We start from the raw sequence: 24,284 nt of genomic DNA, 5'->3' as shown, positions 1-24,284 counted from the left end.
CAGTTGAAAATGTTTGGAAACATCAGCCAGTCAACAACCATTGTACATTCATAGATAATTAAGCCAAAACAACGAAGCTAGGTGTGCAAGGCACCCATTAAAGCACGTAAAGCATGTAGATTTTTACTTAAAGATAACAGCTTTAAAATCACTGTCATGCTCCACTGACTTGTAACAAGGAGAACAACGTCTATATGATTGCTACTTCTACAATGTTACTGTGGGGAAGCAGATGGGACATCAAATGTGTATACTGTGAACTGTGTAATGCTGTGTAAGCAGTCACATTTATGTATACCGCATCATTAAGCTATTCACGTCAGATTGCAGTTTTGTTACTTTGTGGTTACCTTGTAAAACAAAAGGTTGATTTACCTTCACTGTAGTGAATTGCACTCGACACCTGTAGGTGGAGCCCATGAGCAATAAATAACAAATTCTCACATAAGTATGCTTTAATATAAATAACAATACTTTTAAGTAAGTCCATAATTTGACATTCTAGATTATGTTGTTGTTTACATGTGTCCTATATGTTATAATCCAACTTAACGGACCTCCCTAAAGATTTGGATACCAGTTACTTAAAAATCCCTCCAAACATTTCTGTGATTTTTTTATTTATTATTTGAACTGACCCAGAACTGATGTTTGTTTTTGGTTGATTACCTAAGTGAAACAAAACCCTTGAGCACTTGTTTTAAACCAGAAAGGTGGTCAACCAAAAGAGTTTCAATCCAGACGTGACTTAATAGTGAAAGCTGTTGCAGCAGTGTATTTCCCACATGGTTTTAGCGGCATAGTGTGATAAAGAGCAGAAACAGCTTTACATGCCTTTGTCTGGAGAAGGTGTAGCTAGTTTACATACTTGTAAATACTGGATCTGCAAATAGGAAAAGCAGTTGAGTCTGTTTATGGATCTATGATAACTCTATGAAAGTGCAGCACCCAAAGGTTGACTATGCTTAATGTAGCTGATACCCAATCCAAAAAAACATGGTCCCATAAGCTGAGGACCCATAAGCTGATCCACTTCACTATGTCTAATGTAAACATGCATTCTAAGAGCAGATTTAAAAGATCCAGTGGGACAAAGCTTCTGAATGCATCGCTGACAAGCCGTTAGGTAGGACAGGTCAAATCATGAGGCAGAAAAATAAAAAACAGCGCTGACATACCGTCATAAAGCCGTCTAATAAGCCAGAGTCAGGTTTGGGGGGTGCTTGCAGGCGCTCCATGGACCACTTTTCAATGATGGATGACACCTGGCTGTTCTCAGTATTTAGGATGCGGAATCCTGACATATTCACCCCGCTGTACCGGTAAGGTTCCACATCCAGGGCAAACAGGTCCTGAAAGATGAGAAAGCATAAAACTTCACTGTAAAACCAAGATTTAATTTATGAATCTATTATAGCTTGCTTATGAACATGTTATAACACAGCAATAGTACAGAAATAAGTATTATAAATCACATGATACAGATTTGATCTGTTGCTATGGTAGCATGCTATGTGATGCTTTATATAAAATGCAGCTCTCTCCTTCTCTCCCTGTCTCTTTCACATACAAACACAAACATGCATACTCACACACACACATACACACTCACAAGTCTGCACAAGACTGCAGTTAAGGAAAGGAAATCTGGCAGAAAATGGAGGCCATATGTAGCCTCTCTGTGGCACGGTTGTTCACTCTGTTGGATGAATGAAGCTCACATTGCTGAGTTTTCTATCTGCCAGGCTCTCTATTGGCAAAACTAATTATTGGAACTTCAGACATCTTTAATCCTTCTTCTTCTTTTTCTCTTAAATGTGTCTCACTGAACGTGTCTCTCATATATTTTTTGGCAAGCTTGCATTGCATTAAAAATGAAATAAAATATGCTATTTCTCAGCAGGTAAACGCACTGTACTTTTTCCCCGAGGATACATATCATAATCAGTGCAAAGTCGAAGAGCAGAATTGAGGGCTCAGAGGTTTTTAATTCGCTGGAAAACGGGCAGCAGAGAGAAGGGAGGGGTGCAGGCCACTCACTGATGTATGTGAGATATGGACTTAATAAAAATGTAATTTTAATAATGTCTAAGTCCTGAAAATGGAATGAGAAGGGGAGAGAGGAAAGGGAGAAAGAGAGAGAGAGTCAGAGGGAGAGAGAGATAGTGTGTGTTTGTGTAGAGAGAGATAGAGAGGGAGAGAGAGAGATAATAACTAGAGAGGAGAAGAGGAGCAAAAGAGCACTTGTCAAAAGCTCAGCAAGGGAAGAACCCTCTGAACTAGGCCAAGGGCCATGTCAGTTATACAAGCGCTGAGTGTCAGCACAGCTTCCTCTAATCTCAATCTTTCTCTCTCTTTCTCTTTTTTCTCACCATCTCTCTCATTCATTTCCCTTTCTTCTAGTCGTCTCATCAGTGGTGTCAGTCAATCAGTCATTTTCAAATCAAAAGTTTTGCAAAAGAACAAAAGGCCATTATGCCATTATTTTTCAAAGTCGTTGTTTTTAGTAGAGGGAAATGTCAACAGACATTAAGACAGAAGCAAATAGCACCTGTAGGAACACTTGAAAGCACATTATACAGATGGCTGCAGGTAATAGCTTTAATGCTTGATTTTATTGTTTAGACAGCTTTTTATTGTCACGCATTTTGGATCTGACATTTAGGGATTTTTTTTTCTATTTAAAATTCTATATAATAAATGCTTAATCTGAATATATATATATATATATATATATATATATATATATATATATATATATATATATATATTCAGATTATATATAATCCTAACCATCATCCTGGCCCTAATCATAACCCTAACCTCAATCCAAAACCTAATCCTGACCATCATCCTGGCCCTAATCATAACCCTAACCTCAATCCAAAACCTAATCCTGACCATCATCCCGGTCCTTATCATAACCCTAACCTCAATCCAAAACCTAATCCTGACCATCATCCTGGACCTAATCATAACCTCAGTCCAAAACCTAATCCTGACCATCATCCTGGACCTAATTGTAATCTCAGTCCAACACATAATCCTGACCATCATCCTGGACCATATCGTAACCTCAGTCCAACACATAATCCTGACCATCATCCTGGCTCTAATCGAAACCTCAGCACATAACCTAATCCTGACCATCATCCTGGATCTTATCGTGACCTCAGTCCAAAAACTAATCCTGACCATCATCCTGGTCCTTATCTTAACCCTAACCTCAATACAAAACCTAATCCTGACCATCATCATGTCCCTAATCGTAACCTCAGCCCAAAACCTAATCCTGACCATCATCCTGGCCCTAATCGTAACCTCAGCCCAAAACCTAATCCTGACCATCATCCTGGTCCTAATCCTAACCCTAACCTCAATCCAAAACTAATCCTGACCATCATCATGGCCCTAATCATAACCTCAGCCCAAAACCTAATCCTGACCATCATCCTGGTCTTAATCCTAACCTTAATCCAAAACCTAATCCTGACCATCATCATGGCCCTAATCATAACCTCAGCCCAAAACCTAATCCTGACCATCATCCTGGCCTTAATCCTAACCTCAATCCAAAACCTAATCCTGACCATCATCCTGGATCTAATCATAACCTCAGTCGAACACCTAATCCTGACCATCATCCTGGACCTAATCCTAACCTCAATCCAAAACCTAATCCTGACCATCATCATGGCCCTTATCATAACCTTAGCCCAAAACCTAATCCTGACCATCATCCTGGACCTAATCCTAACCTCAATCCAAAACCTAATCCTGACCATCATCCTGGACCTAATCCTAACCTCAATCCAAAACCTAATCCTGACCATCATCATGGCCCTAATCATAACCTCAGCCCAAAACCTAATCCTGACCATCATCCTGGACCTAATCCTAACCTCAATCCAAAACCTAATCCTGACCATCATCATGGCCTTAATCCTAACCTCAATCCAAAACCTAATCCTGACCATCATCCTGGCCTTAATCCTAACCTTAATCCAAAACCTAATCCTGACCATCATCCTGGCCTTAATCCTAACCTTAATCCAAAACCTAATCCTGACCATCATCATGGCCCAAATCATAACCTCAGTCCAACACCTAATCCTGCTCACTCAACATGAAAGAAAGAAGATACACACACATCCATACACATGCAGGCACTAATGAGCTTCAGTCATTTAAAGTGTGCACAGCAAACTATTACACTGTCTTTCTGTTTTCAATTTAAAAGACATTTCATCTCCCTGAATGTAGGAGAACATTTGCAGGGTGATAAATTATGATGATGACTATGATGGTGATGAAGATGATGATAATGATGTTTTATTCTTTTTCCAATGAGAAAACACATTGCTTCTTACCAGTGTGGTAAAAATGTAGTGATAGTACTCTGTCATCATTCCCATGGCTAGAGCCTAAAAGAGAGAGAGAGAGAGAGAGAGAGAGAAAGAGAGAGCATTAAAACAGCAGCAATCCGAAACATTTTTTTCCATTTATCACATCACTGAGAGAGAAAAAGATAGGAAGGTTATAATTCATTTCTTAATATTTAAGAAACCAGAAGCCTCAGAAGAGTCAGCAGCCTTCAGTTTACTCCTCAATCCTCTGGAAAACAATCTGCAATCTGTCCACTACGGTCATCCCTTAAAATAGCCATAGTTAACATTGAAAAAAGTAATGGTGCACACTTTCAGAGTCCTGCTGCTGGAACACATGAGGTATGAGTGTTGATTTCTTGTTTACAGCTGGAGGCTAGGGGCACTGAGTAATCTAACAACGGAGCAGATGGGATTTGATTTGGCTCTTCTACCGTATGTCTCCATAACGATAACGAGCTCTCAGGTTTACTCTCTAACCCAAACCTGCATTCTGCTAGCATCCCTCACAGACTGATAGATGGCTCAATCCATAACGCTAATTAGTTTGTGGGCCAAGCTGTTGTGTTGTGGAACGATACCGCGACAATCGTCGAGCTCAAGTGTCGATCTGTTTCAGTCATTCGCTCCATCAGTGCGCCTCTCGGGGGCGGCATGAAAAATTCAGGAGACTACACTCGGAAAGAGCATCTGGCTGGAACGGCCACGCCGACCACACAAGTGGGCTAGCGCTGCCCTCCCGCTCTCGTACAGCCGCAAATAGAAATGTTAGCGGTGCGCTCGCCACTGTTCCTACTGAAGTAGGTGCACCGCTGGCCTGTGTTAGTGTGTGGAGCACGCTGCCATCAGCTGGTCTGGCTCTGGGCCACACGGCGTAAGCCAGTGTTCGCAGCAGAGCAGGTGAGTGCGAGTGCTACAGGGGTTTGGGTGTGCTGAGCTCTGAACTGATTATGAATCACAGATTATTATTGTAGCGGGGGAGTGGAGAGGGCGATTAGAATGGCTTGGGGTCAGGGCAGTAATTGCAGCTGGTGTCGGGTGGCTAAGTGTCCAGGTGGACTGGAAAGCCTCCAGGAGACATTTTCAGCCCGGCAGAGGAAAAACATTTTCACAACAATCAAAAAGTAGCACTCAAACCAATGCCGAGGCAAACCGTCTGGTACCCACTTGCTGGGAATGTGACTTACAATAGCTCTCTCTCTCAGCCACAGAATTTCAGATTTACTCAGCATGAGAAGCACACGGCTGCCTGGTTCGTATTACACAACCAGCATTCAGAACACTTTCACATTATACCACTTGTCATATAGAAGTAGAGGCCATGTGTAAGACTTGCACATTGACATTTCAGAAGACTACAGGAATTTTGGGGAAATTTTAGATGAATATGCAATGTCACGAAGTAGCTTCCCAATAAAGTTGACCTATTTTTGTAAAATGTCAATTTCTTTATTATACTTTTTAGAGTCTGTGGGTATACATGGTGCATAAACCTCCTGATTCATATTTATACTAACCAAAGTGAGGATTTTGGGGACAAAAGAAAAACAATAAAATTGCTACAATAACTATTGACCAGTGTATCCACAAGTGAGCATTCTATTGTAGTCATTTGACTAGAAAAAGGTGGTTTGTTTTTTATTCAAGCTCCTTTTAATGTTTACCTGAGAAACATTTTCTTATAGTGCTTTTTTCATTTTAGGCCCAAATTACATACATTTTTACAAATTGTTACAATTCATGTTCTACTGATTTGTTTATGTACTTGTATCTTGGACCAAATGCTACTGAAAAAAATCTAATCCAAGGTAAATACTAATTCTCCTAAAGCTATATGGTTAGATGCTGAATGTTACCTATAAGATGTACATTACATGGACAAAAGTGTTGGGACATCTGCTCATTCATTGTTTCTTCTGAAATTAAAGATATTCAAAAAAGAGTTTGGAGTAGCTGTCTCTACTGTCCACGGAAGGCTGTCTACTAGATTTCGGAGCATTAATGTTAGGATTTGATTGTACTCAGTGACAATAGCATTAGAAAGGTCAGAATGATGGAAGATCACCATCCCCACCATCCCCAACTCACCAAATTATCCCATTATGGATGGAGCACCCACCATCATTCCTGAGAACACAGTTCCTGCTGGGGGCGTTATCCCCCTCTAGACCACACCTGCCGTTAGGTGCCAGCAGGTTTATGTTTATCTGCTTCAGAGAGTGTGCACTTCTATACAGGAACTAGACAAGCTGTGTGTACATTTGCACGTCTGTGTCAGCAATAGGTGCAACTTAAAGTAGCTGAATGCATTCATTAGAAGGGGTGTCCACAAACATTCGGACATTTAGATGGTGTGTGTGTATAACTAAGATTGAGCACCCCTCAGTGTAAGCCATATGGCTCTGGGACAATGGTTTAGCTGTCTAATCATATCTGCAGAACAGGCTTATGCTGGCTCACTTGCTAAGGCTACTGTTTTACTAAAGCCACTGCTACACTTATTCCCATCTGTACCATGTGCCATCTGTGGGCAGACACCCAGAGAACACAACTGGCCAATTTCTCATTTGAGAGGTATTCTTCTACTCCCTCTGCCAGTCTGAAGCATGCTTAGTGGACACAACAGAGTAAAGCTCTCTGCAGTGTCCTCCAAGCATGCTGAGATGTTCAACGATGCTGTAAGGCCAGCAGTACATGTACCCCAGAGGAGGAGTGGAGCGTTTCAGGCTTCACTCAGCTCCACACTGATGGTAAGGTCATGTGAAAGGAGAGCGATTTTCAACAGGAACGAAGAGTTCTAAATGAGAAGGGAAATCAAAATAGATAAATAATTGCCTGGGAGTGTTTTAGGTGAAGGCAGTATGCCGCCTCATTATTTTCTATTAGAGAAACATATATTACAGACCACTGATGATGAGTACCCTTGACCTTCATTACCAATCCAGCAGAGTGAAATTGATGAAAAGCACTGAAGTCAAAGTGAATCATGGCATCTTTAATATTTGAAGCAGAGAAACATGAACACTTTCTGCTGAGAGAGGCTTTGAACTAGGAAATCTCTCCTTTGCACAGCTGAAATGAAAAACCCTTAGAAAAACATATACATACACATTCATACACACAATCCATTGCATAAAATACTGTCTGGTAGGAAAGAAGAGGGAGAGATTTTTAAAGTCCAATATTTAACAAAACACTCAATAAAGGTTTATTGTTTAATTATTTAAGTAGAAGAAGTACTCCATAAAGAACACTGTGTGTAAAATATCTTTTAAAGGTCTAAAGAACTTTCACTTGATGCGCCAATTCAAAGGTTCAAATTTCTTTATTACAAACATGGTCCATCTTCTTTAAATAACCATATAAGCACTGCAGAACCTCTGCAGAACCACCGGTGGTTAACCACCTTATTTTGCCAAGCCCACGTTCTATTATTTTGTGCTAGAATTTCTGGTCATTTCGTATCAGATGGTTTATGGTCGAATCGTATTTGAGGTGAACGCAGTCTAAAGTAGGCTACTGCTGTGGACACTGATCATAAAGTGGCTAACCCAACATACCAACAGGCTATTGCCAAAAGAATGCAAAAGTTAAGAGGTTAAATGGTTTTTAAATTTAAAGGCAAAATTCCATTTTATTCTAATTCAAATGGTAATACTGTTGTCCTGTCTTTAACATTATAGCAATTACATTATAGCTAACTAGCTTTTCCAACACAATAGGAGTCTCTCCATACCCAGAGAAAAAGGCTCAGTGAATGAAGCTCTGGTGAAATGAGCACATCGGGTGTGAGGCTATCAGTTAAGATGTTGCCTAAGAGCCAAAATTCTCCTCTTCCTCCTAATACCGTTACACCCTCTAACTGAGCATTTAACACTCAGCCAATTTGCATTGCTTTGCATGTATTAACCGAATAGTAATCCTTAGGGTGTAATAAAAGTAACAGAGCATAAAGGGTTAAAGCACCTTTATTAGTAAGAGTGCAGCATGAGCAGAAACAAAGATATTTGGTATCCAAGTCTTCTGTAACACTATAAAAAGGAAAAAAAACTGTTTGTATTTCTGTATTTCTCACCTGTTTAAGAATGCCGGCAGCCATCTCATGACCACAGTCAAAGATCACATGGAACTCTTTCCCTCTCTTCATCTCCTTAAGCAGCGGCTTGGCATCTTTTGTCTCCGCTGGCAGCTGACGGATTTTTAACCGGATATTGTAACGAGAGGGTGCCTTAATGAGCTCCTGTAACCGAATCAGGCCTGAGAGACAGAGAGAGAGAGAGAGAAAGAATGTGCAGAAGAGAGAAAGAGACATCATTAGTAAGAGTATTACAAACACAATCAAAGTTTGAGTAAAAATGAGATGGTAAACACACACAGAAATAGGCTCAAGTTTCAGAAAATATAAAGTATCATTTAAAGTCGGCTGTGATGCAAATTCTATTTCAACACACACATTACAAATATGTATCTAGGATAATTGAAGTTACACCCTGCATTCATTTGATTCCCTTGGCTTTAATTAGAAGAAGATAAGGAAGCCCTATGAATAGATGTCTAATGTCAGTCTAATTTTAATGAAATCTATCCCTTTTTGAACTTGTCATACTGTACACCCTCCCCCCTCCTCTCACTTTCTCTCTCTCAGTCCTCCGCTCAGTATTTTCTCAGCCTTCTAAAGTAAAGCTTCTGGCCTGCTCTTACATTGCAGAACCTCCCCGTCAATCAAGTGTCACTCCTGAGCGCAGCAGAAAGACGAGGAGAATTCCAGAGTATGAGGAACGTCATGAAGCTTTTGAGATTCATTCTCAGCAAGCCGCCTCGTTATCAGCTGAACAACTGGTGATGGCTGGATTGCCCTAAGAAGGCTGTCACACTTGCTTACTTCACACTATGAAGCGTTTTATTTCATTATATTCTGAGGCAGAATCTTACCAACATCAGAGTGTGAGCCCAACAAACTCAGGCTAGGCTTCTGGGGAAGTTCAAGGGTAGATAACTATGAAGGTCACCCAACACAGTAGAGTAAGCTGAATACCATTCACACTGTCTCCACAGAGCTAGATCTACAGCAAGTGATTTAGCATCCTCCCTATATGACTACACGGTTTTATTATTGTATATAGCCTACATTTGGCCATTGGAAGCATGCCAGATTATAGAGAGACCATCTCTCCGCTCTGGTGCAGTCACAATGATTTTGAACATAGCTTTCATCGACTCATCACCCTGTCTCCAGCCGATGATGGTAACCCCAACAGTGCCCTGCTGCAAGCTGACTGTGAGTCATTGAGCACAGCTTGCACATGTGGAGATTCAGTGCCTGCTCAGTTGGTAGTTAAACTCAGTGTGCACTTAAAGCAACATTATGTAGCATTTTTACCTTTAAAAAACAGCTTCACAATCCTGTTAAATGCTCCACTGACCTGTAAATGTCTCTGTCCTTGCTACTAGAATGCTACTAACTACACTATATGACTTTGGTGAAGTAGGCGGGAAAACACTTGTGAAAACTGCATAACACAAGTATCTGTTCTTTCACTTTTAATGATGATTCTGTATTTCTCAGCTTGTCCAAAAATGCACGTGTCAGGCGTGTCTTCATTAGGGGTGGCTCAAAGCATGAATCACACTTTCCAACGGTAGGGGAGCCCAGAAGCAAAAAAATAGCAATTCTTACATAATGCTGCTTTAAATGTTGCATACAAACACAGTACATGTGCTGTGCAGTGCATGATTCTTTGGAATGATGCCACAAAAAAAAAGTAATTCCCTAAAGTAGTGATTCCGAAATCTTTCCGCAAGAGTTCCCAGAAAGAACAGCCACTTGTTTGCAAATCATATCTAGAGGGGCCTATCAAAGGGCCTATTTAATGACTGGTTCTTTAAATAGTGTAAGGGGTCTATATAAATAACATTTCTTAGAACCATACCTAACCCAAGAATCTTAATTTATATAACTGTACAACATTTCATAACAATATTAATAAAAAAGAGTCATCTACACACTTTATAAACTCAACCAACATTTCCTCTGAAATAAAGGATATTAATAGACTCAACTTTTCTAGGAACATTCTGTATCAGATGTTGGAACATCGCAAGGAGAATCAGCGACAAGTGCATCAGTGAGGTCAAGCACTGATGTTGGATCACAAACACCACTTCATCTCAACCCAGAGATACCGGATAGAGCTCCATCATTTCAACAAATGCAGTTCCACTGCTTTACAGCTTAGAGGAGTTTTGTATGCTTTTAGTCGAACCTTGGCATTGGGCATGGTGAGGTTCATGTGTGGCTGCTCCAGAGCGCCTCATTCTATTCCCAATATTTATTTTATGGAGACTTTGCAAGCTGTATGTGCGCAAATGAACATCTGTGTGAGCAATGGGTGTACTTTAAAGCAGTCGAATTTACCAAACAGAAGCTATGTCTACAAATCTTTAAACATATCACTATTACATTCTGAATTAATTGTCAAAATCTCACATAAACAATACATCTGTGATGTACATCATTATGGTCGTTTATCACGTGTCCGAGACATCTTATCATATAAATGACTAGGGGCCACACATGAAAAAACAGCCACTGATGCATTTATTGCAGCCAGTTCAGTCCAACCTTTCTCTAAAAATCATGTGACATTGCTGTGATGCACAGTCTTAGGTTTATATAGAGTAATGGCGGGATAAGACTATATAAATTCTGCACAATTATAACACGATTTTGTCAGCTCTTCAGCATTTGGCCCGAATAGAAGGATAACCATTTAATTGCCATTTTTTCTGCACATGTTGTAAATTGTCCTCCGCATTGAATCCATTTGTGCAGAGAAAACACACATACACACACTAGGGAATAGTGAGCACATGTGCCCGGAGCGGTGGGTAGCCCTAGCTGAGGCGCCAGGGGAGCAGTTGATGACTAGATGCCTTGCTCAAGGGTCCTGTGTCCTGTCGGCTCAGAGGCTCAGTGATCTTCCATTCGCAAGGCTGCTTCTCTAACCTTCAGGCCATGGCTGCTCCAATATGTTGTGAACAAGGAACGGATCATGTAGTGTGACACAGTCAAAGAACACGTCTGAGGCGCTACACAACACCCCGCTGAAAAGTCTAGCACGTTAGATTTTTACCAATGACATGTTTCTTGACGTTGACCAATCAGAGGACAAGAGTGCTTTCTGGCATACATATGTAAACATGGAGGAGAGAAAGAGGGATGATTGGTCAGCTTCCCACATGTTATGTTGCTTGTATCCAGATCAAGACATGACACAAATTAATGCCACAATGAGTTCCTAATCTGACTTAGTGAAAATCGTGAAGGACAAAAATATTGTGTAGTGTGATCTTTGCATAAGATGCACAGAGTTGCACCCACTGTGACGGCAGACATCCATGTTCCACCTGCTCCCGTTCTCTTACATCATCAATTCCTGTTTCCCTGTTCGTCCCTGCCTGTGGCGTGCTGCCACTCTGTCATGGCTGCTCATGCCCTCTGCCCTCGCTCTGTAGCAATGGGCAGGGGCATGCCCAAAGAAAAAAAAAATGGCAGGAGCGGAGAAGAAAAAGAGCAACTGTCAGTACTGATCTGTATTGACTGTGTCTAATGCTTCCCGACTGCTCCTAGATCCGTATTTAACTCGGCATGAATATTTCATCCACTCAAAGCGTTTATTAGAAGCCCCGTCTGGGAGTCTCCTGAGCGTGAAACATAACGGCCTGTGATAAATATCTGTGGATGGGCTGCATCGCCCAAGTGTTCCCTGCCAAAGTCCCTTAAACAGCAGGCCTGTCTGACAGAGCCAGAGCTCCAGTCCACTTCCAGAGGAACCACCCCTGACAGAGTCAGATGTGCAGGATGAACGGCTCTTCCTCTTGGCGTGAATGGTAAAGGATTGCACTCAGGGGTAGGGAAAGGACACAGAAAAGCCGGCCTCGTGACTCTGAGAGCTCCAGACAAGCAGGTCAAGGTTAATGTAGTCCTTGCTGCATGGGCGGGCTTATTTACGTTCAATTAAATTGCTTGAACAAATTGCGGGAGGATTAAAACAAGTTTCCGGTCAAAGGTTTTAATAGCCGACGTGAAAGGCAGAGTCCTTCCACTTTGGGGAAATTACACACATGCACACATGCATTCGCATCGAGCTCCCTCTGTAATTTCTCACACACACACACTTCTAAATTCAGCAGTACTTAAGCTGGAAGGAAGCAGTCTGTAGTGCTGACAGATGAGGGTAAAGAGAGGACTCCGTTGAACCACAGCATATTCTAAATTTGGGTGAGCAGCAAGCACAATCACCAGTCATTTAGCAAGTCTAGAACATCTGCGTCCCAGCGTCATGCCTGGCGTACTCTTAAACACCTTGTCAAAGTTCCACAAAGACAGCAATTACACTGCTGCGGTTACCATAAGGTGCTGTCGTTTTAACATAAACTGCAAACATCTTATTAGACCATCTTTCCACCAAGGTGGGAACGTCTTTCAAGGACATTCCTGTTTTGTCCTTTTAGGGCTAATTGAAAGCGGCATAATTTGACCACCTGTATAATCACGCACTGATTTAAAACACCACCATCCCTTCTGCTTGCTTGCTCTTACAGAAGACACACAAAATGTGAGTGACTTTATTAAAGCGTCATTATGAGTATTTGTGAAAATGCCACTTTTAGAGATGAAACGATCAAAGCACTTATTAAGGCATGAATGCAGAAGTCTTAAATTATCATGCCACTTAGGAAAAATGGCAGTGTGACTCTCTAAACAATCTTGTGAGCGCTAGCCGAGCGTATGATGGGCTAGCTCCTTCATTACTGTGAATGGCGCCGCTGGTTTGGTGCACTCGCACAGATCAAATTGAAACAGATTACTGAAGGGGTCCTGGGAGACCCTGGGTGCGCTCCAGCAGTGCTCGTCTCAATCCAAGCTCTCGCCCCAGTTCTGAAGTGTATTTAGCACACACACGCATGCACACTCAGAGACGAGGGCACACACACACACACACACCCACACATGCAACAGTGACATTCATGGACAAACAGAATTCAGAATAATTAGAGTGGATATAGATAGCAGGTGTTTAAAAATTGCTGCTGTCTTAAGTGCAAATATATCACATGAAGTATTTAACCACTCATAATTCTCCATCTTCATTTTGCACTATGCATTTTATACTATTACTATAGTACACTATAGTACAGTTTTGCAGCTATATAGCTCTTTTTACAGTCCATTATGACACATACTGTCACATTACCATGCCCTGTCCTATGCCCAGTGAACACAGCCTCCAGCCAGCGCCATTGTTGACTATTAAAACTATCACAATTAAAAAAAAAAAAAAGCCAGACATATAGGTCAAACAAGTAACCATAAAGGAATTACATGCTTTGGGCACACATTAAATTACCTTTTTCGCTGAGCACTGAGGAATGAAGTACACTGCAATGCTGTTTATACAGCCAATTCAAGTTTTATTGTTCTGGCCGGTAGTCATTCGCACCACGGTCTCCCTCTCAGAGGAGCCCCCAGCTTAATACAAGGGAAAAAAAAGAAGCCTTTTGGAAAACAGATTTTTAAGCCATGTCGAATGGCATTGTTGTGTTTTGAGACTTGCGACCTCCATTTCTATTCTGGCTATTCCCTAAACTGTAGCCACCACTGAGAATGTTGTCATGGAGATGGGCTCATATGCTTGGTTTGGGAAGTTAAACTGTCACTCTCTCCTGCCATCGGGGAGAGAGGAACAGAAAGAAGAGCACAGGGGAGGAAAAAAAAAAAAACACCACCTCCCCCTGTTTCTGCACGGCCTGCACACCCACTCCCTTCTTCGCAGGCCCACTTTAAACTCAGCAAGCCCACCAGGATGACAGAGTTTTGGATTGGCAGGCTGAGGCCAGCCCTGCCTCCGCTGCTGCCATTCTGCTTTTTCCGCATTTACAAAGTTGAGCCATTAGAGAAATGCCATTATGGTCATTGATTTGCTTGTTTGGCTGTTTGTTCATGTTTAACCATTATGCTCCAATGATCTATTCATTTAGCAGCAAACATGAAAGGAGCTCAACTCATTTATAAAGCCAAATTAGAGGTGGCCTCAACCCTGAAACAACCCGAGCACATCTTTATTGTTTTCCCTCTAAAGCCAGATAAGGCCTCCTGTTTTATAGCACATCTGCATAAACGGCCTTCCTTTTGGCCCTCGGTTTGTGTCTCGCTCCCATTTTAAGGCACCTGTGACAGAAAATCAAGGCACTATTAACCCCACTGAAAGCCAGCCGTGTCCATTTACCCCTTAATTAATCTAAGCATTGAGAAACACAGGGATCAATTCTATCTTGAAGTTCAGACTCGGCTAGGAGGACCTCAGTGCCTGCAGCAAAGCACTAGAGCCACAGGCGATTCGACCTTACATTACCGCCCCTAGACACGACTCAGAGAGTAGGCTGGAGTGCTGTAGAATGTCACCGTGCTAAACAAGTGGGCCTATTGTAGTGCACACATGAAAGAAGTAGCATGGTACTGGCCAGTGGCTGTAGGCTACATGCAGTAGAGTGCTGGGAGAGAGCTTGAATGAACACTCTGGGAAATCTGGCAGGATCTCCCATTTGCTGGCTACTAAGTTGAACCCTGGCATATGGCATATGTACCCTGACCGCTGAGGCGCTTTCTGCCTGCTGTTCTAACAGGGCCTGTCAGCCTGGGGCTTTGGCTACACTGTAGACCAGACGGAGACCAGGGAATCGTGTAAAGTCCCGCACCCCAGGTCAGGACGCTCAGGCTTGCGAAAGACTGGGAACAGCTGGGGGTGGAATATGGCTGCTAAGGAGATACCAGTTCTTACCTGTGCTGTCGTCGTACACCACAGTGACCATCCTCCACTTGAAAAAGTGCACCAGGTCCAGTATGGCCCTGCTGAGCGAGGAGAAGTCCGGGTAGAGGCTGACATAGAACGAGTCGCGGTTGTCTGAAACTTGGTGCTTCCACTTGGTTTGGATGTGTGGCACCCCCAGTGCGTTGCAGATGGACTGAACCGCGTTGGCTGAAGAGCTGTGAGAAGGTCCGAAAATGGCTGCTACTCCCAGAGAGAGTTGGTCACAGGCTGGAGAGAGAATGCAACACTTAGTAATGGTCAAATGTGATTTGCTCCGTAATGTAATAATTTAATAATCAGCAGAGACAGTGATTTAATTGCATGTCCGTTATTCTTACCCTAAGATGTCATTCTTGAATCAATTACACTAAATTCATTTTACAGTGTGGCATTTTATATTTATAACTAAATTAAATGACAAATGCTAAATACTATTACTACTGCCTACAGCGATCAGCTAAAATCATTTAGGAAAAAAAAACAACAACAACAAAAACAGATAAACAAAGGCCGTTATTTTCCTAATAAGTTTGAATAAATTCTGGTATAAACGTCTAAAAAAGTGCCAATTTAGCATCAGTGTTCTTTTGTTGTGTGCACTACAAAAAAAATCCTTCCTGCTCTGTTGTACTCATTTAACAAGCATAGTGGGGGGAAAAATCTCAATTACAGCAGCAGTGCTAATGGAGTGTATAATCAGGAGAAGAGAATTCAGATGTTCCCCTAGTGTAGAAATGACAGATGATTTCAGTGTGTGAACCTGTCTCAGGGGTATTGGTAGCTTATGCATTACCGCCACTAACTCATTACCTACAACCCATCAATTCTCTCTCTGTTTACGCACCAGCCGGCCAGTGATGTTTCCCCTCAGTTAATCTTATCAATATACGACTTCAGCAGACACAGCGAGTCTTTTAAATAATTAAAATTAATGTCATTTCTAGCATCCCACAACTGCTCAAATTGCATGTTTATTCCCTACAGTCAGTGCTCCGGTCCACCTCCAGAGAAAACCACCCCCAATACATGTATTTGGTTTTACAACAAATCCAACCAATTCATTGCACAGATAGAATTTGCATGTCATACCTTTTCTGGAAGCCTCAAAGCTGTCGTGGATGTTTATCCTTTGGATGTCATATGTGAGTGTTGTGTTTGGCAGTAGAGTTCTGTTTCTGTTGATTGTATTTAAAGCAAACTTAAAGGCTAGTTCTTCAGCACCTGATGGACCACTTTCAATGGATTCAAATATTCCACCTAGAAGAAACAAAACAGAGACAGAGAAAGATGCTGTTACTTCATCTCACAGGAATATTGTTATTATGCTCATATCACAATTTAATGATCAAATGATATACTGTAACTGTGTGCTTTCCATTTAAATAGACAATCTGTCATCCATTTAAATAATACTCTCAGGTATTAGTTGGAGAGCAATGATTACAGCTTTTGTGGAATGATCTCCCAAAATGTCATGAAAAAAAAGACAACAACATAAAGAAGCCTCAAGCAGTATTAAAGAAGCTGACTACACCATGGCCATCGTCTTATGAATTCTTTTGACAGGCAGTAGATGAATGGATGCTGGCGGTGTTGGGGATGGGGGAACTCTTAGATCGATGTGCTCTGATTGGCCGGCAGCTCAATCAATCAAGCCCTCTGGGAGCAGTGAGGCACAACACAGAGAGATTGAAGTGTTTTGTTTGGGTCAGCCTGTGGTTTGGCCCTGTTGGCTCACCATAAGTCAGAGTAAGGCTGGACTCAATGTTTTACTTACACTTTCTAGAGGGTGCAGTCTGACACTGTAAATAACTTGTGGTGACTCTTTAAATCTGTCGTCAGGGTATTTGCTAGAAAAATAACACATACATGTAAACTACACCTGTGTAGGTTGACCCACTGATACAGTGATACAGCCATTGCAGCAGAAATGACTTTACCTTTAACAGGCATTGTACGTTTTAGCCTACATACAATTGGTCTTAATGGCTCCCAAGCCGCAGTTGGCAGCAATGGCAGTTTGGACGCATTTTCTCACTTAGGACTAAAGCCTTAAGCCAAGACTGCCTTTGTGTGTGTGTAAAACAAAGGTTTGCAGTCGCTCTTAGAGGGTTGGGTCAATCTGTGGACTTCATTTTCTGAATACAACTAGCAAAATGCACGTACAGTGTGACACAGCACAAGAATGTGCAACAATAGAAAAGGTCCATGCTGGTAACAGGAGAGTGGCAAAGTTTCTCCTTCATTAGTATTCGTCCCATGGGGAAAACCTATTTTGCATGCCATAATGAGTTTGAAGGAATTAATAACCATCAGTTAAGCGGGATGTACTATAATTGGAAGCCTGCGCATTTGGAACCATCTTTCCACACAGAGGGAACACAATTGCAGCTAAAGTCCTTTCTTTGACTCCACTGAAAGGCTAATGCAGTGTGGACAGGCAAGTGAAGAGGAAAAATGAGTGGAAGAGAAAAGAAAAAGTAAAAGAGGTCCAGTACATAGTTATGGTGAGGGAGGTGAATTTAGGAAATGAAGAAGCAGGCTGACTAAATTTCTACTAAGGCCTTTCAATAGATGTTTGAAGAATATTCTGGTGTAAGAAGCTTTCTCTCTCTTACAGATGCATGTCTTACTATTCCAAAGTCTAAAAATAAAAAAGCCACTTCTAGACACTTTAAATCCAAACACAAAAGAATGCTTTACCCGTGCTTCACTTTCATATTCAACATGTAACACTGTAAAAATATTTTGCCACTGCATTACAGTGTTTTCATTATTGAATGATATGATTAGGTGTTTATGGTGGTTGTGATAAAATATGTACCCTTTGCACATTGAAAGAATCCTGTCAACTAAAATTATGCAATGATTAGTCAACTAGTTGACTACTTTGATCGCATTAAAATTGATAAACAATATATAAATATATACATTTTATAAACAATGGACCTCTGTTTAAATGATTGTTATTAAGTGTTTCTGTATACATAAGCTTATTATTAAAATAAATCAGTCTATGTGCTTATTAAGTATACAAGTGGGCTTGGAATGGGACACACAGACATTTCTATTTTTTATTTTGAATTAAAAAAAAAAAAAAAAAAGGATAAAACCCGACTGATTATGTTCTTCTATCTTCTAATATCTTCTAATAATAAATGTCTGAAAATGTTAAATCTACCATTCCTATTACAGGTCAGTGAAGCATCAACAGGACTTTGAAGCTGTTATTCTAGGATAATTATAATTACAACAAATCAAGGTAAAATACCAGTTTACATGAACAAAATCTAAACATTTTCCAACTTAACAGCAGCTTTTACAGTTTAGGCCTAAATTCTGAACAGATACAGGTAAAACCGCCCAAAGAGTAAGGGTGTTCTAACATCTATAGTTCATTTGCTAGGGTACCCTTGTGTGCTCTTGGTTTGGTTTGCTTTCACAAAGGGAAAATTGAAGTGTACAGTCAAAATATTTCTCAGATGCAGATCACTGTGATCGCCACATTGAGACACATTGTAATCCAATCACTCAAATCACATTCAGAGGTGGTCAGTGACGCCACATGACCACATTATTCTTGTAGTGTGAACGCCAAAGCGTCTTAATACATCCCCAACAGCAAATCACTGTCCACATCCACCGTGTCACTGCCCCAGCCTGAAAATACATAACCACAATACCGTCCACAATCTGCCCACCACGCTACAATAGCGAACTGTACATGGATAATGGTGGTACTCGTTCATTTGGGCAGGTGTGGATACAGCGATCACAGTGATCTGCATCTTAGAAATATTTTGATGGCAGTTTGAGTGCTCACATTCGTAGGTGGTCATCCCACTCACACTTGTACTTTGTGCTGTTCTCACTTATGATCAGATCCCCCAGGAGGCATGTTAATGCCAGACGTAAACACGGCCTAAATTAACAAAAGCAAGTTAATAATTAAAGGCATTATTGGCCAAATTACTAGAAACAATTGAGGGATCACCAGAGAGCAGTGGTGGAGTTTTATTGTGACATTAGTAGACTGACGAAGCCACAGCAAAAGGCTGCCTTAAGTAGAACAAGACCTTACTTAAAACCCTTGTAAAACATTTGCCAATGTATATTAATAATGTAATTCACTGCCATTATGAGTGAAAAACTACAAACCATGATGGGAATATTTACATTTGCCACTTTGTAAGTCAGACATACTCCAAATTCTGGACCAGTGGTTATATCCACTTACCCCAAAACACACACTCAAGGCTGTGTGAAAAGGACTTTTTTTGTGCACAGGAAAAGTACAGAACATATTTTCCTCCTGTAAACGACAGTTTCTTTTTTCTTATTGATTATATTTATTTATTTGCGTGTTTGTTTATATGACAGAACCTGGAATATAGGATTTTGAACATGTTCTCATTATTCAGATTTGATTTGAACCAAAACAGTTCCGTCATTACTCTGTGCACCGTGACACTGGCTCCAGCCTCAGGCCCATCAATGACTGATCCAGTTCAGTCATGTTGCACTCAGCTGGGCACCAGTCTTGTGAGCTATGCCCTGTGTCTGCCTGCTGAATGTGTCAAACCCATAAATGACACTGCGTTCAATACTACACTCAGCAACCGTGACATATTCTTCCCAACCACCGCAGTGACAAAATCGATAGTTGCACAATAGTCTCATTTCTGCTTTGAATGGGAACACTTACTTAAAAGGGGGCACAAATTTCCCAGTGTACATATTTCACAGCAGCAGTCAGAACCATGGGGAAACATGGTGGTCATTTTCTTTACTGAGTAGGATAAAAGGGTCTTCGATTGGCAACTTCCAGTACAACAATGAAGAGCTGCAGATTTGCAGGCCAACATGGATGCAATTTATCTTCTCAGATGATCAATCTGCTATGATCCCAATAAAGTCACCTCCAAAACTGCCTCACTAAAATGTGTTCGCTGAAAGAAACAAGACCAGGCAAGCCTAGTTTTGCCAGACCACCAGGCTGCAAAGCACTTATCACACAAGCATCACCGATATTTCAGTAATGGGGAGGCAGTCATGTGAGTCTGAAATATACATTATTCTTATTAGAGGTGCTTGAGAGTAATTTAGAACCAGTGGTAATGTCCTTTGATTCGTAACACAACACAAGATGTGAAATGTATTATGTTCTATGCAACATTTCATGATATCCTGCCTAATAACAAAAGCAAGGTTGTTCCCCAGAGCCCAGAAATGTAGACAATAGATTTAAATTATGGTACAATACAAATATGGTGTATTTTTTGAAGTAACAAAAAAAAGAAAATAACTGCAGTAAATGGAGCACAGTAACCGAAGCAGTGTTTTGATTCCCATTGGCACAAATAAAGGCCTAGGCTATAAAGACAGATAAGAGTGAGGTTAGAGTCTAAAGACAGAGGCAATTATTATTTTGTCACCATGACAGGCCCAAGACTAGACAACCCTATATAAATCATGCAGTGTTTTATATGAAACACCTGTACACCTAATCAGCCATGCAGGTATCCCATTAGCTAATGTCATGTTGCTGCAGTGCAATGCATAAAATCATGCAGGTTTGGAGCAACAGCTTCAGGTAATATTCATCAGAATAGGGAAAATTGTGATTTCAGTGATTTTTCAGCACTGCGCTTTCTAGAGTTTACTCAGGATGGAGCAATAAAGAAAATCTATTGAGTAAGTATTAGTTCTGCAGGTAGAAATGCCTTGCTGATGAGAGAGGTCAACAGAGGATTACCCAAACTGGTATGAGCATCCAATAGGTCTTTATGTTCACAGTCTAGGCTGGTGGGGGTGGTGTGATTTTGTGGAAAATAGTTTTTACAAACTTTGAGCCTGTTAATACCAATTACTCATGGCTTGAATGTCATAGCCTACTTGACTATTGTTGCTGACCATGTGCATCCCTTCACCACAATTTACCCATCATCTAATGACTATTTCCAGTGCAATAATGCACCATGTTACAAAAGAAAACTCATCTCAAACTGGCTTTATGGACATGACACTTATTTTAGTGTTCTTCAGGCTTTTATAGTCACCAGATTTAAATCCAGTAGAGCAGCTTTGGGATCTAGCAGCACTGGAAAATTGCAGCATGAAAGTGCTCCTGAAAAAATCAGCAGGAATTGCGTGATACAGTCATGTCAATATGGATCAGAATCTCAGAGGAATGTTTTTACATCTTGTGAAACCCATGCCATGAAGAATTGGGGCTGTTTGAGAGCTTGGTGAGTGTATATACAATTTGAAAGACATTTAGACTACTACTAAAAAAGTCTAGTCTAGTATTAAAACTAGAGCTATTCATATTATGTAAATGAGAAATATGAAAGCTTTGGAAGTTCTAGCAAAGTGTACTTCATATCATTACACTCCGCCACTCCCAGAGGATGGTGTCCTTTTAAACAGACAATCTTCACGGGCATGTCTTTGGTCCTCTACTGTGGTTACGTTTTTCAAGCCAGTCCTCAGCCACAAATTTGCAGGTGCCTTCAACAGCATCCTGACTAAAAATAGACTTCACTAATGCTGCCATATCCAAGTAACAAATATTTAGGAAATGGATTTATTCATGCACTGCACACAAAACTGACTTCAACTCCACCTGATGTCTCATGCATATGTATTCATGTCTTATTCATTTAAATTAAAAACAAGACAAGTTATCTATTTTTACTGTTCAGTTGGGAAGGGACAGCTCCCTGCCTGCAGTGATCTTTTGTTGTCCAGTAAATGTCTAACAGTTTAAATCGACAGAAAGGAAACATGCAGAACTTATAAGAACAGTATAGGTTCTGCATAAAGTAGTAATGTATGCTAGTATTGTAGTAAAAATATTGACAGTAATATCTAACAATGTCAACAATGTATTTCCATCTAATAGAAAATGATTTCTAAATAGAAGATTTTTTCTTTTTTTATGTAGAGGACAATTCTTTTTCTTTACATTTAAAAAAAAATCAGATATTAATAGTATGTTATAAATAGTAGGGCTGGGCATTTCATTGAAATTAATCAAAAGCAACATTCAGAACCTCTAATTTATGTAATATTACCCATGTCGGTTATTTATTTTAAGTTAGTTAGTTGGTTCACATTTTTTTATTGTCTTAGTACTTTCCCCACTGTGTGTTCACATATTGAATGTGTTCATGTACTATTGTGTGTGTGTGCGTGTGTGTGTGTGTGTGTGTGTGTGTGTGTGTATTCACATGACTCTGCCCCATCCACTCTGCAAGACGGAAGCAACATGGAGGAGCCAACTAAGCACTATGAGTAGCTCAAATAATTGTTTATTAATCATAATGAAGGTAAAATGTTCAATTAATCTTAATATTTATTTGGACATATTGCCCAGCATTATCACATTATTGTCAAAATCATTGTCTTTCCTGTTACTCAAAACAATGAAACCTGTATTTTGAGAGCTTATTGTCTGTATTCTTCAGACAATTATTTGAGATTATTTTAAGTTAGATATTTGTTGTAAAAAATTTACATTTTCTTTCTTTCAAACATTTCATAGCCAACACTGTTTGACAGTTTCTAATTAAGGCAAATTACTCAAACCTTCATTAATATGAATAATAATTGCCACATATGCACATATTATATACTGTACATATTACAATAAAACATAGTCTTAACGCCATTTGTATCTTTAAATAAATACATTTCTGTAGGCTTCCCTGATACAGATGAGGTGAAGGGTAGCTGTCATTATAATCATAAGGTGAAGACAGATAATCAATACTTTAGGTACTTGTCTAAATGAACGCTGTGCTAGAGGTGTTTTTGTGTGTGTGTGTGTGTGTGTGTCTGTGTGTGTGTCTGTGTGTGTATGTATTACTCCCTCTTCAACAACATATCTTAAGACGTGCAAAAATACCAAGGCACTCCGGTGATGGTGGTGCACTTTTCTGTCTTAATCTAATTTGACTGGTGACCCCTCCGCTTCGGCCACAAGCTAAGAAGTAACGATTAACCGCAGCAGCATGTAGCGGATTCTTGGAAATACAGACAAATCTTTAACAGTTTACAAGTTGTACATGCTTTTCTATGTTTTGTTTGTTTGTTTGTTTGCTTGTTTACTGTATGTTTTAATTTTGACTTTTATTTTTTAAATAAAAAAAGCTTAGACAATTTTAACAAAGGCCACACACAACATTCAATTCCAGCTCTTCTACAAAAGGCAAATTAGTAATTTGGGAACACATTTCCCAAGAAAGTGAAAACTCACACAGAACGAAAATGTTTAGTGAATTAGTCGTTTAATTGCCACAAGGATTTCACATTTCTGGTTTTCATACTACAATAATCACAATGTAACAAAGGCGTTGATTAAATAAGCACTGAGTGAACCTCCAGACTGAGCCAGGCTGCCAGTACTCACAGTGCTTACACTGCAGGTGAGGAGAAAGTTAAACGCTCCACGGAAATCGAGTTTGTGATCAGATTATATTTGCATAATCCCCAACTGAAGACGGTGGATGTGACTAGAACAGATTTCCAGGATAATCAACAGTGTGGGACTTAGAAAGCAACTTCTACATTTCATTGTGAATTATTAACTGAGTTTTATAACACCCAAAATCACAGGGGTTCCCTCTTCAGTTTCTTTCATGCAATTTCTGGAAACCAAAACATCATCATTACTTAATTCCAAAGTCTATGCCCCTTCTTTCTTTATTATTCATCCCTCTCTCTCTGTCTCTCTCTCTCTCTCTCTCTCTCTCTCTCTCTCTCTCTCATGTTCTGATTCTACACACTGCTCTGGAATCGATTGATGCACTTGCTGCTATCTTGGCACGCCTGCTCCCTACTCTAGAAGTCTTGGGAGTACCTTTGATGAATATATTCAGTAATCCAGTCAATCGGTGGTATTAATGATGTTTGGCTTGCTGAAATAGCTTTGTTTGTGGGTTACTGCCCCTTTTCAGCAGTGAAACTCAGGCACACGGGACTGAGGGATTCTGAATGGTTTTAGCTCCAAACAGATGAGGGGTTC

The 24,284-nt window shown here is 40.4% G+C and overlaps 1 protein-coding gene across 2 annotated transcripts in view; it reads right to left on the bottom strand.

Moving 5' to 3' along the window:
• The window catches only part of grik2 (glutamate receptor, ionotropic, kainate 2), a 158,737-nt gene that overhangs the window by 94,287 nt on the left and 40,166 nt on the right, over window positions 1-24,284 (bottom strand). For both annotated transcript variants that reach the window (XM_072679718.1, XM_072679719.1), the window contains exons 2-6: window positions 16,346-16,513; window positions 15,227-15,484; window positions 8,461-8,642; window positions 4,371-4,424; window positions 1,179-1,352 (exon numbers count right to left, since the gene is read on the bottom strand). In XM_072679718.1, the coding sequence (XP_072535819.1) occupies window positions 1,179-1,352; window positions 4,371-4,424; window positions 8,461-8,642; window positions 15,227-15,484; window positions 16,346-16,513 (836 nt within the window). The remainder of the gene's footprint in view (window positions 1-1,178; window positions 1,353-4,370; window positions 4,425-8,460; window positions 8,643-15,226; window positions 15,485-16,345; window positions 16,514-24,284) is intronic.

This window comes from Salminus brasiliensis, chromosome 5, assembly GCF_030463535.1.
Source record: "Salminus brasiliensis chromosome 5, fSalBra1.hap2, whole genome shotgun sequence".
NCBI lineage: Eukaryota > Metazoa > Chordata > Actinopteri > Characiformes > Bryconidae > Salminus > Salminus brasiliensis.
The sequence above is the reverse complement of the archived record's forward strand: the minus strand, read 5'-3'. Positions and strand labels throughout refer to the sequence as shown.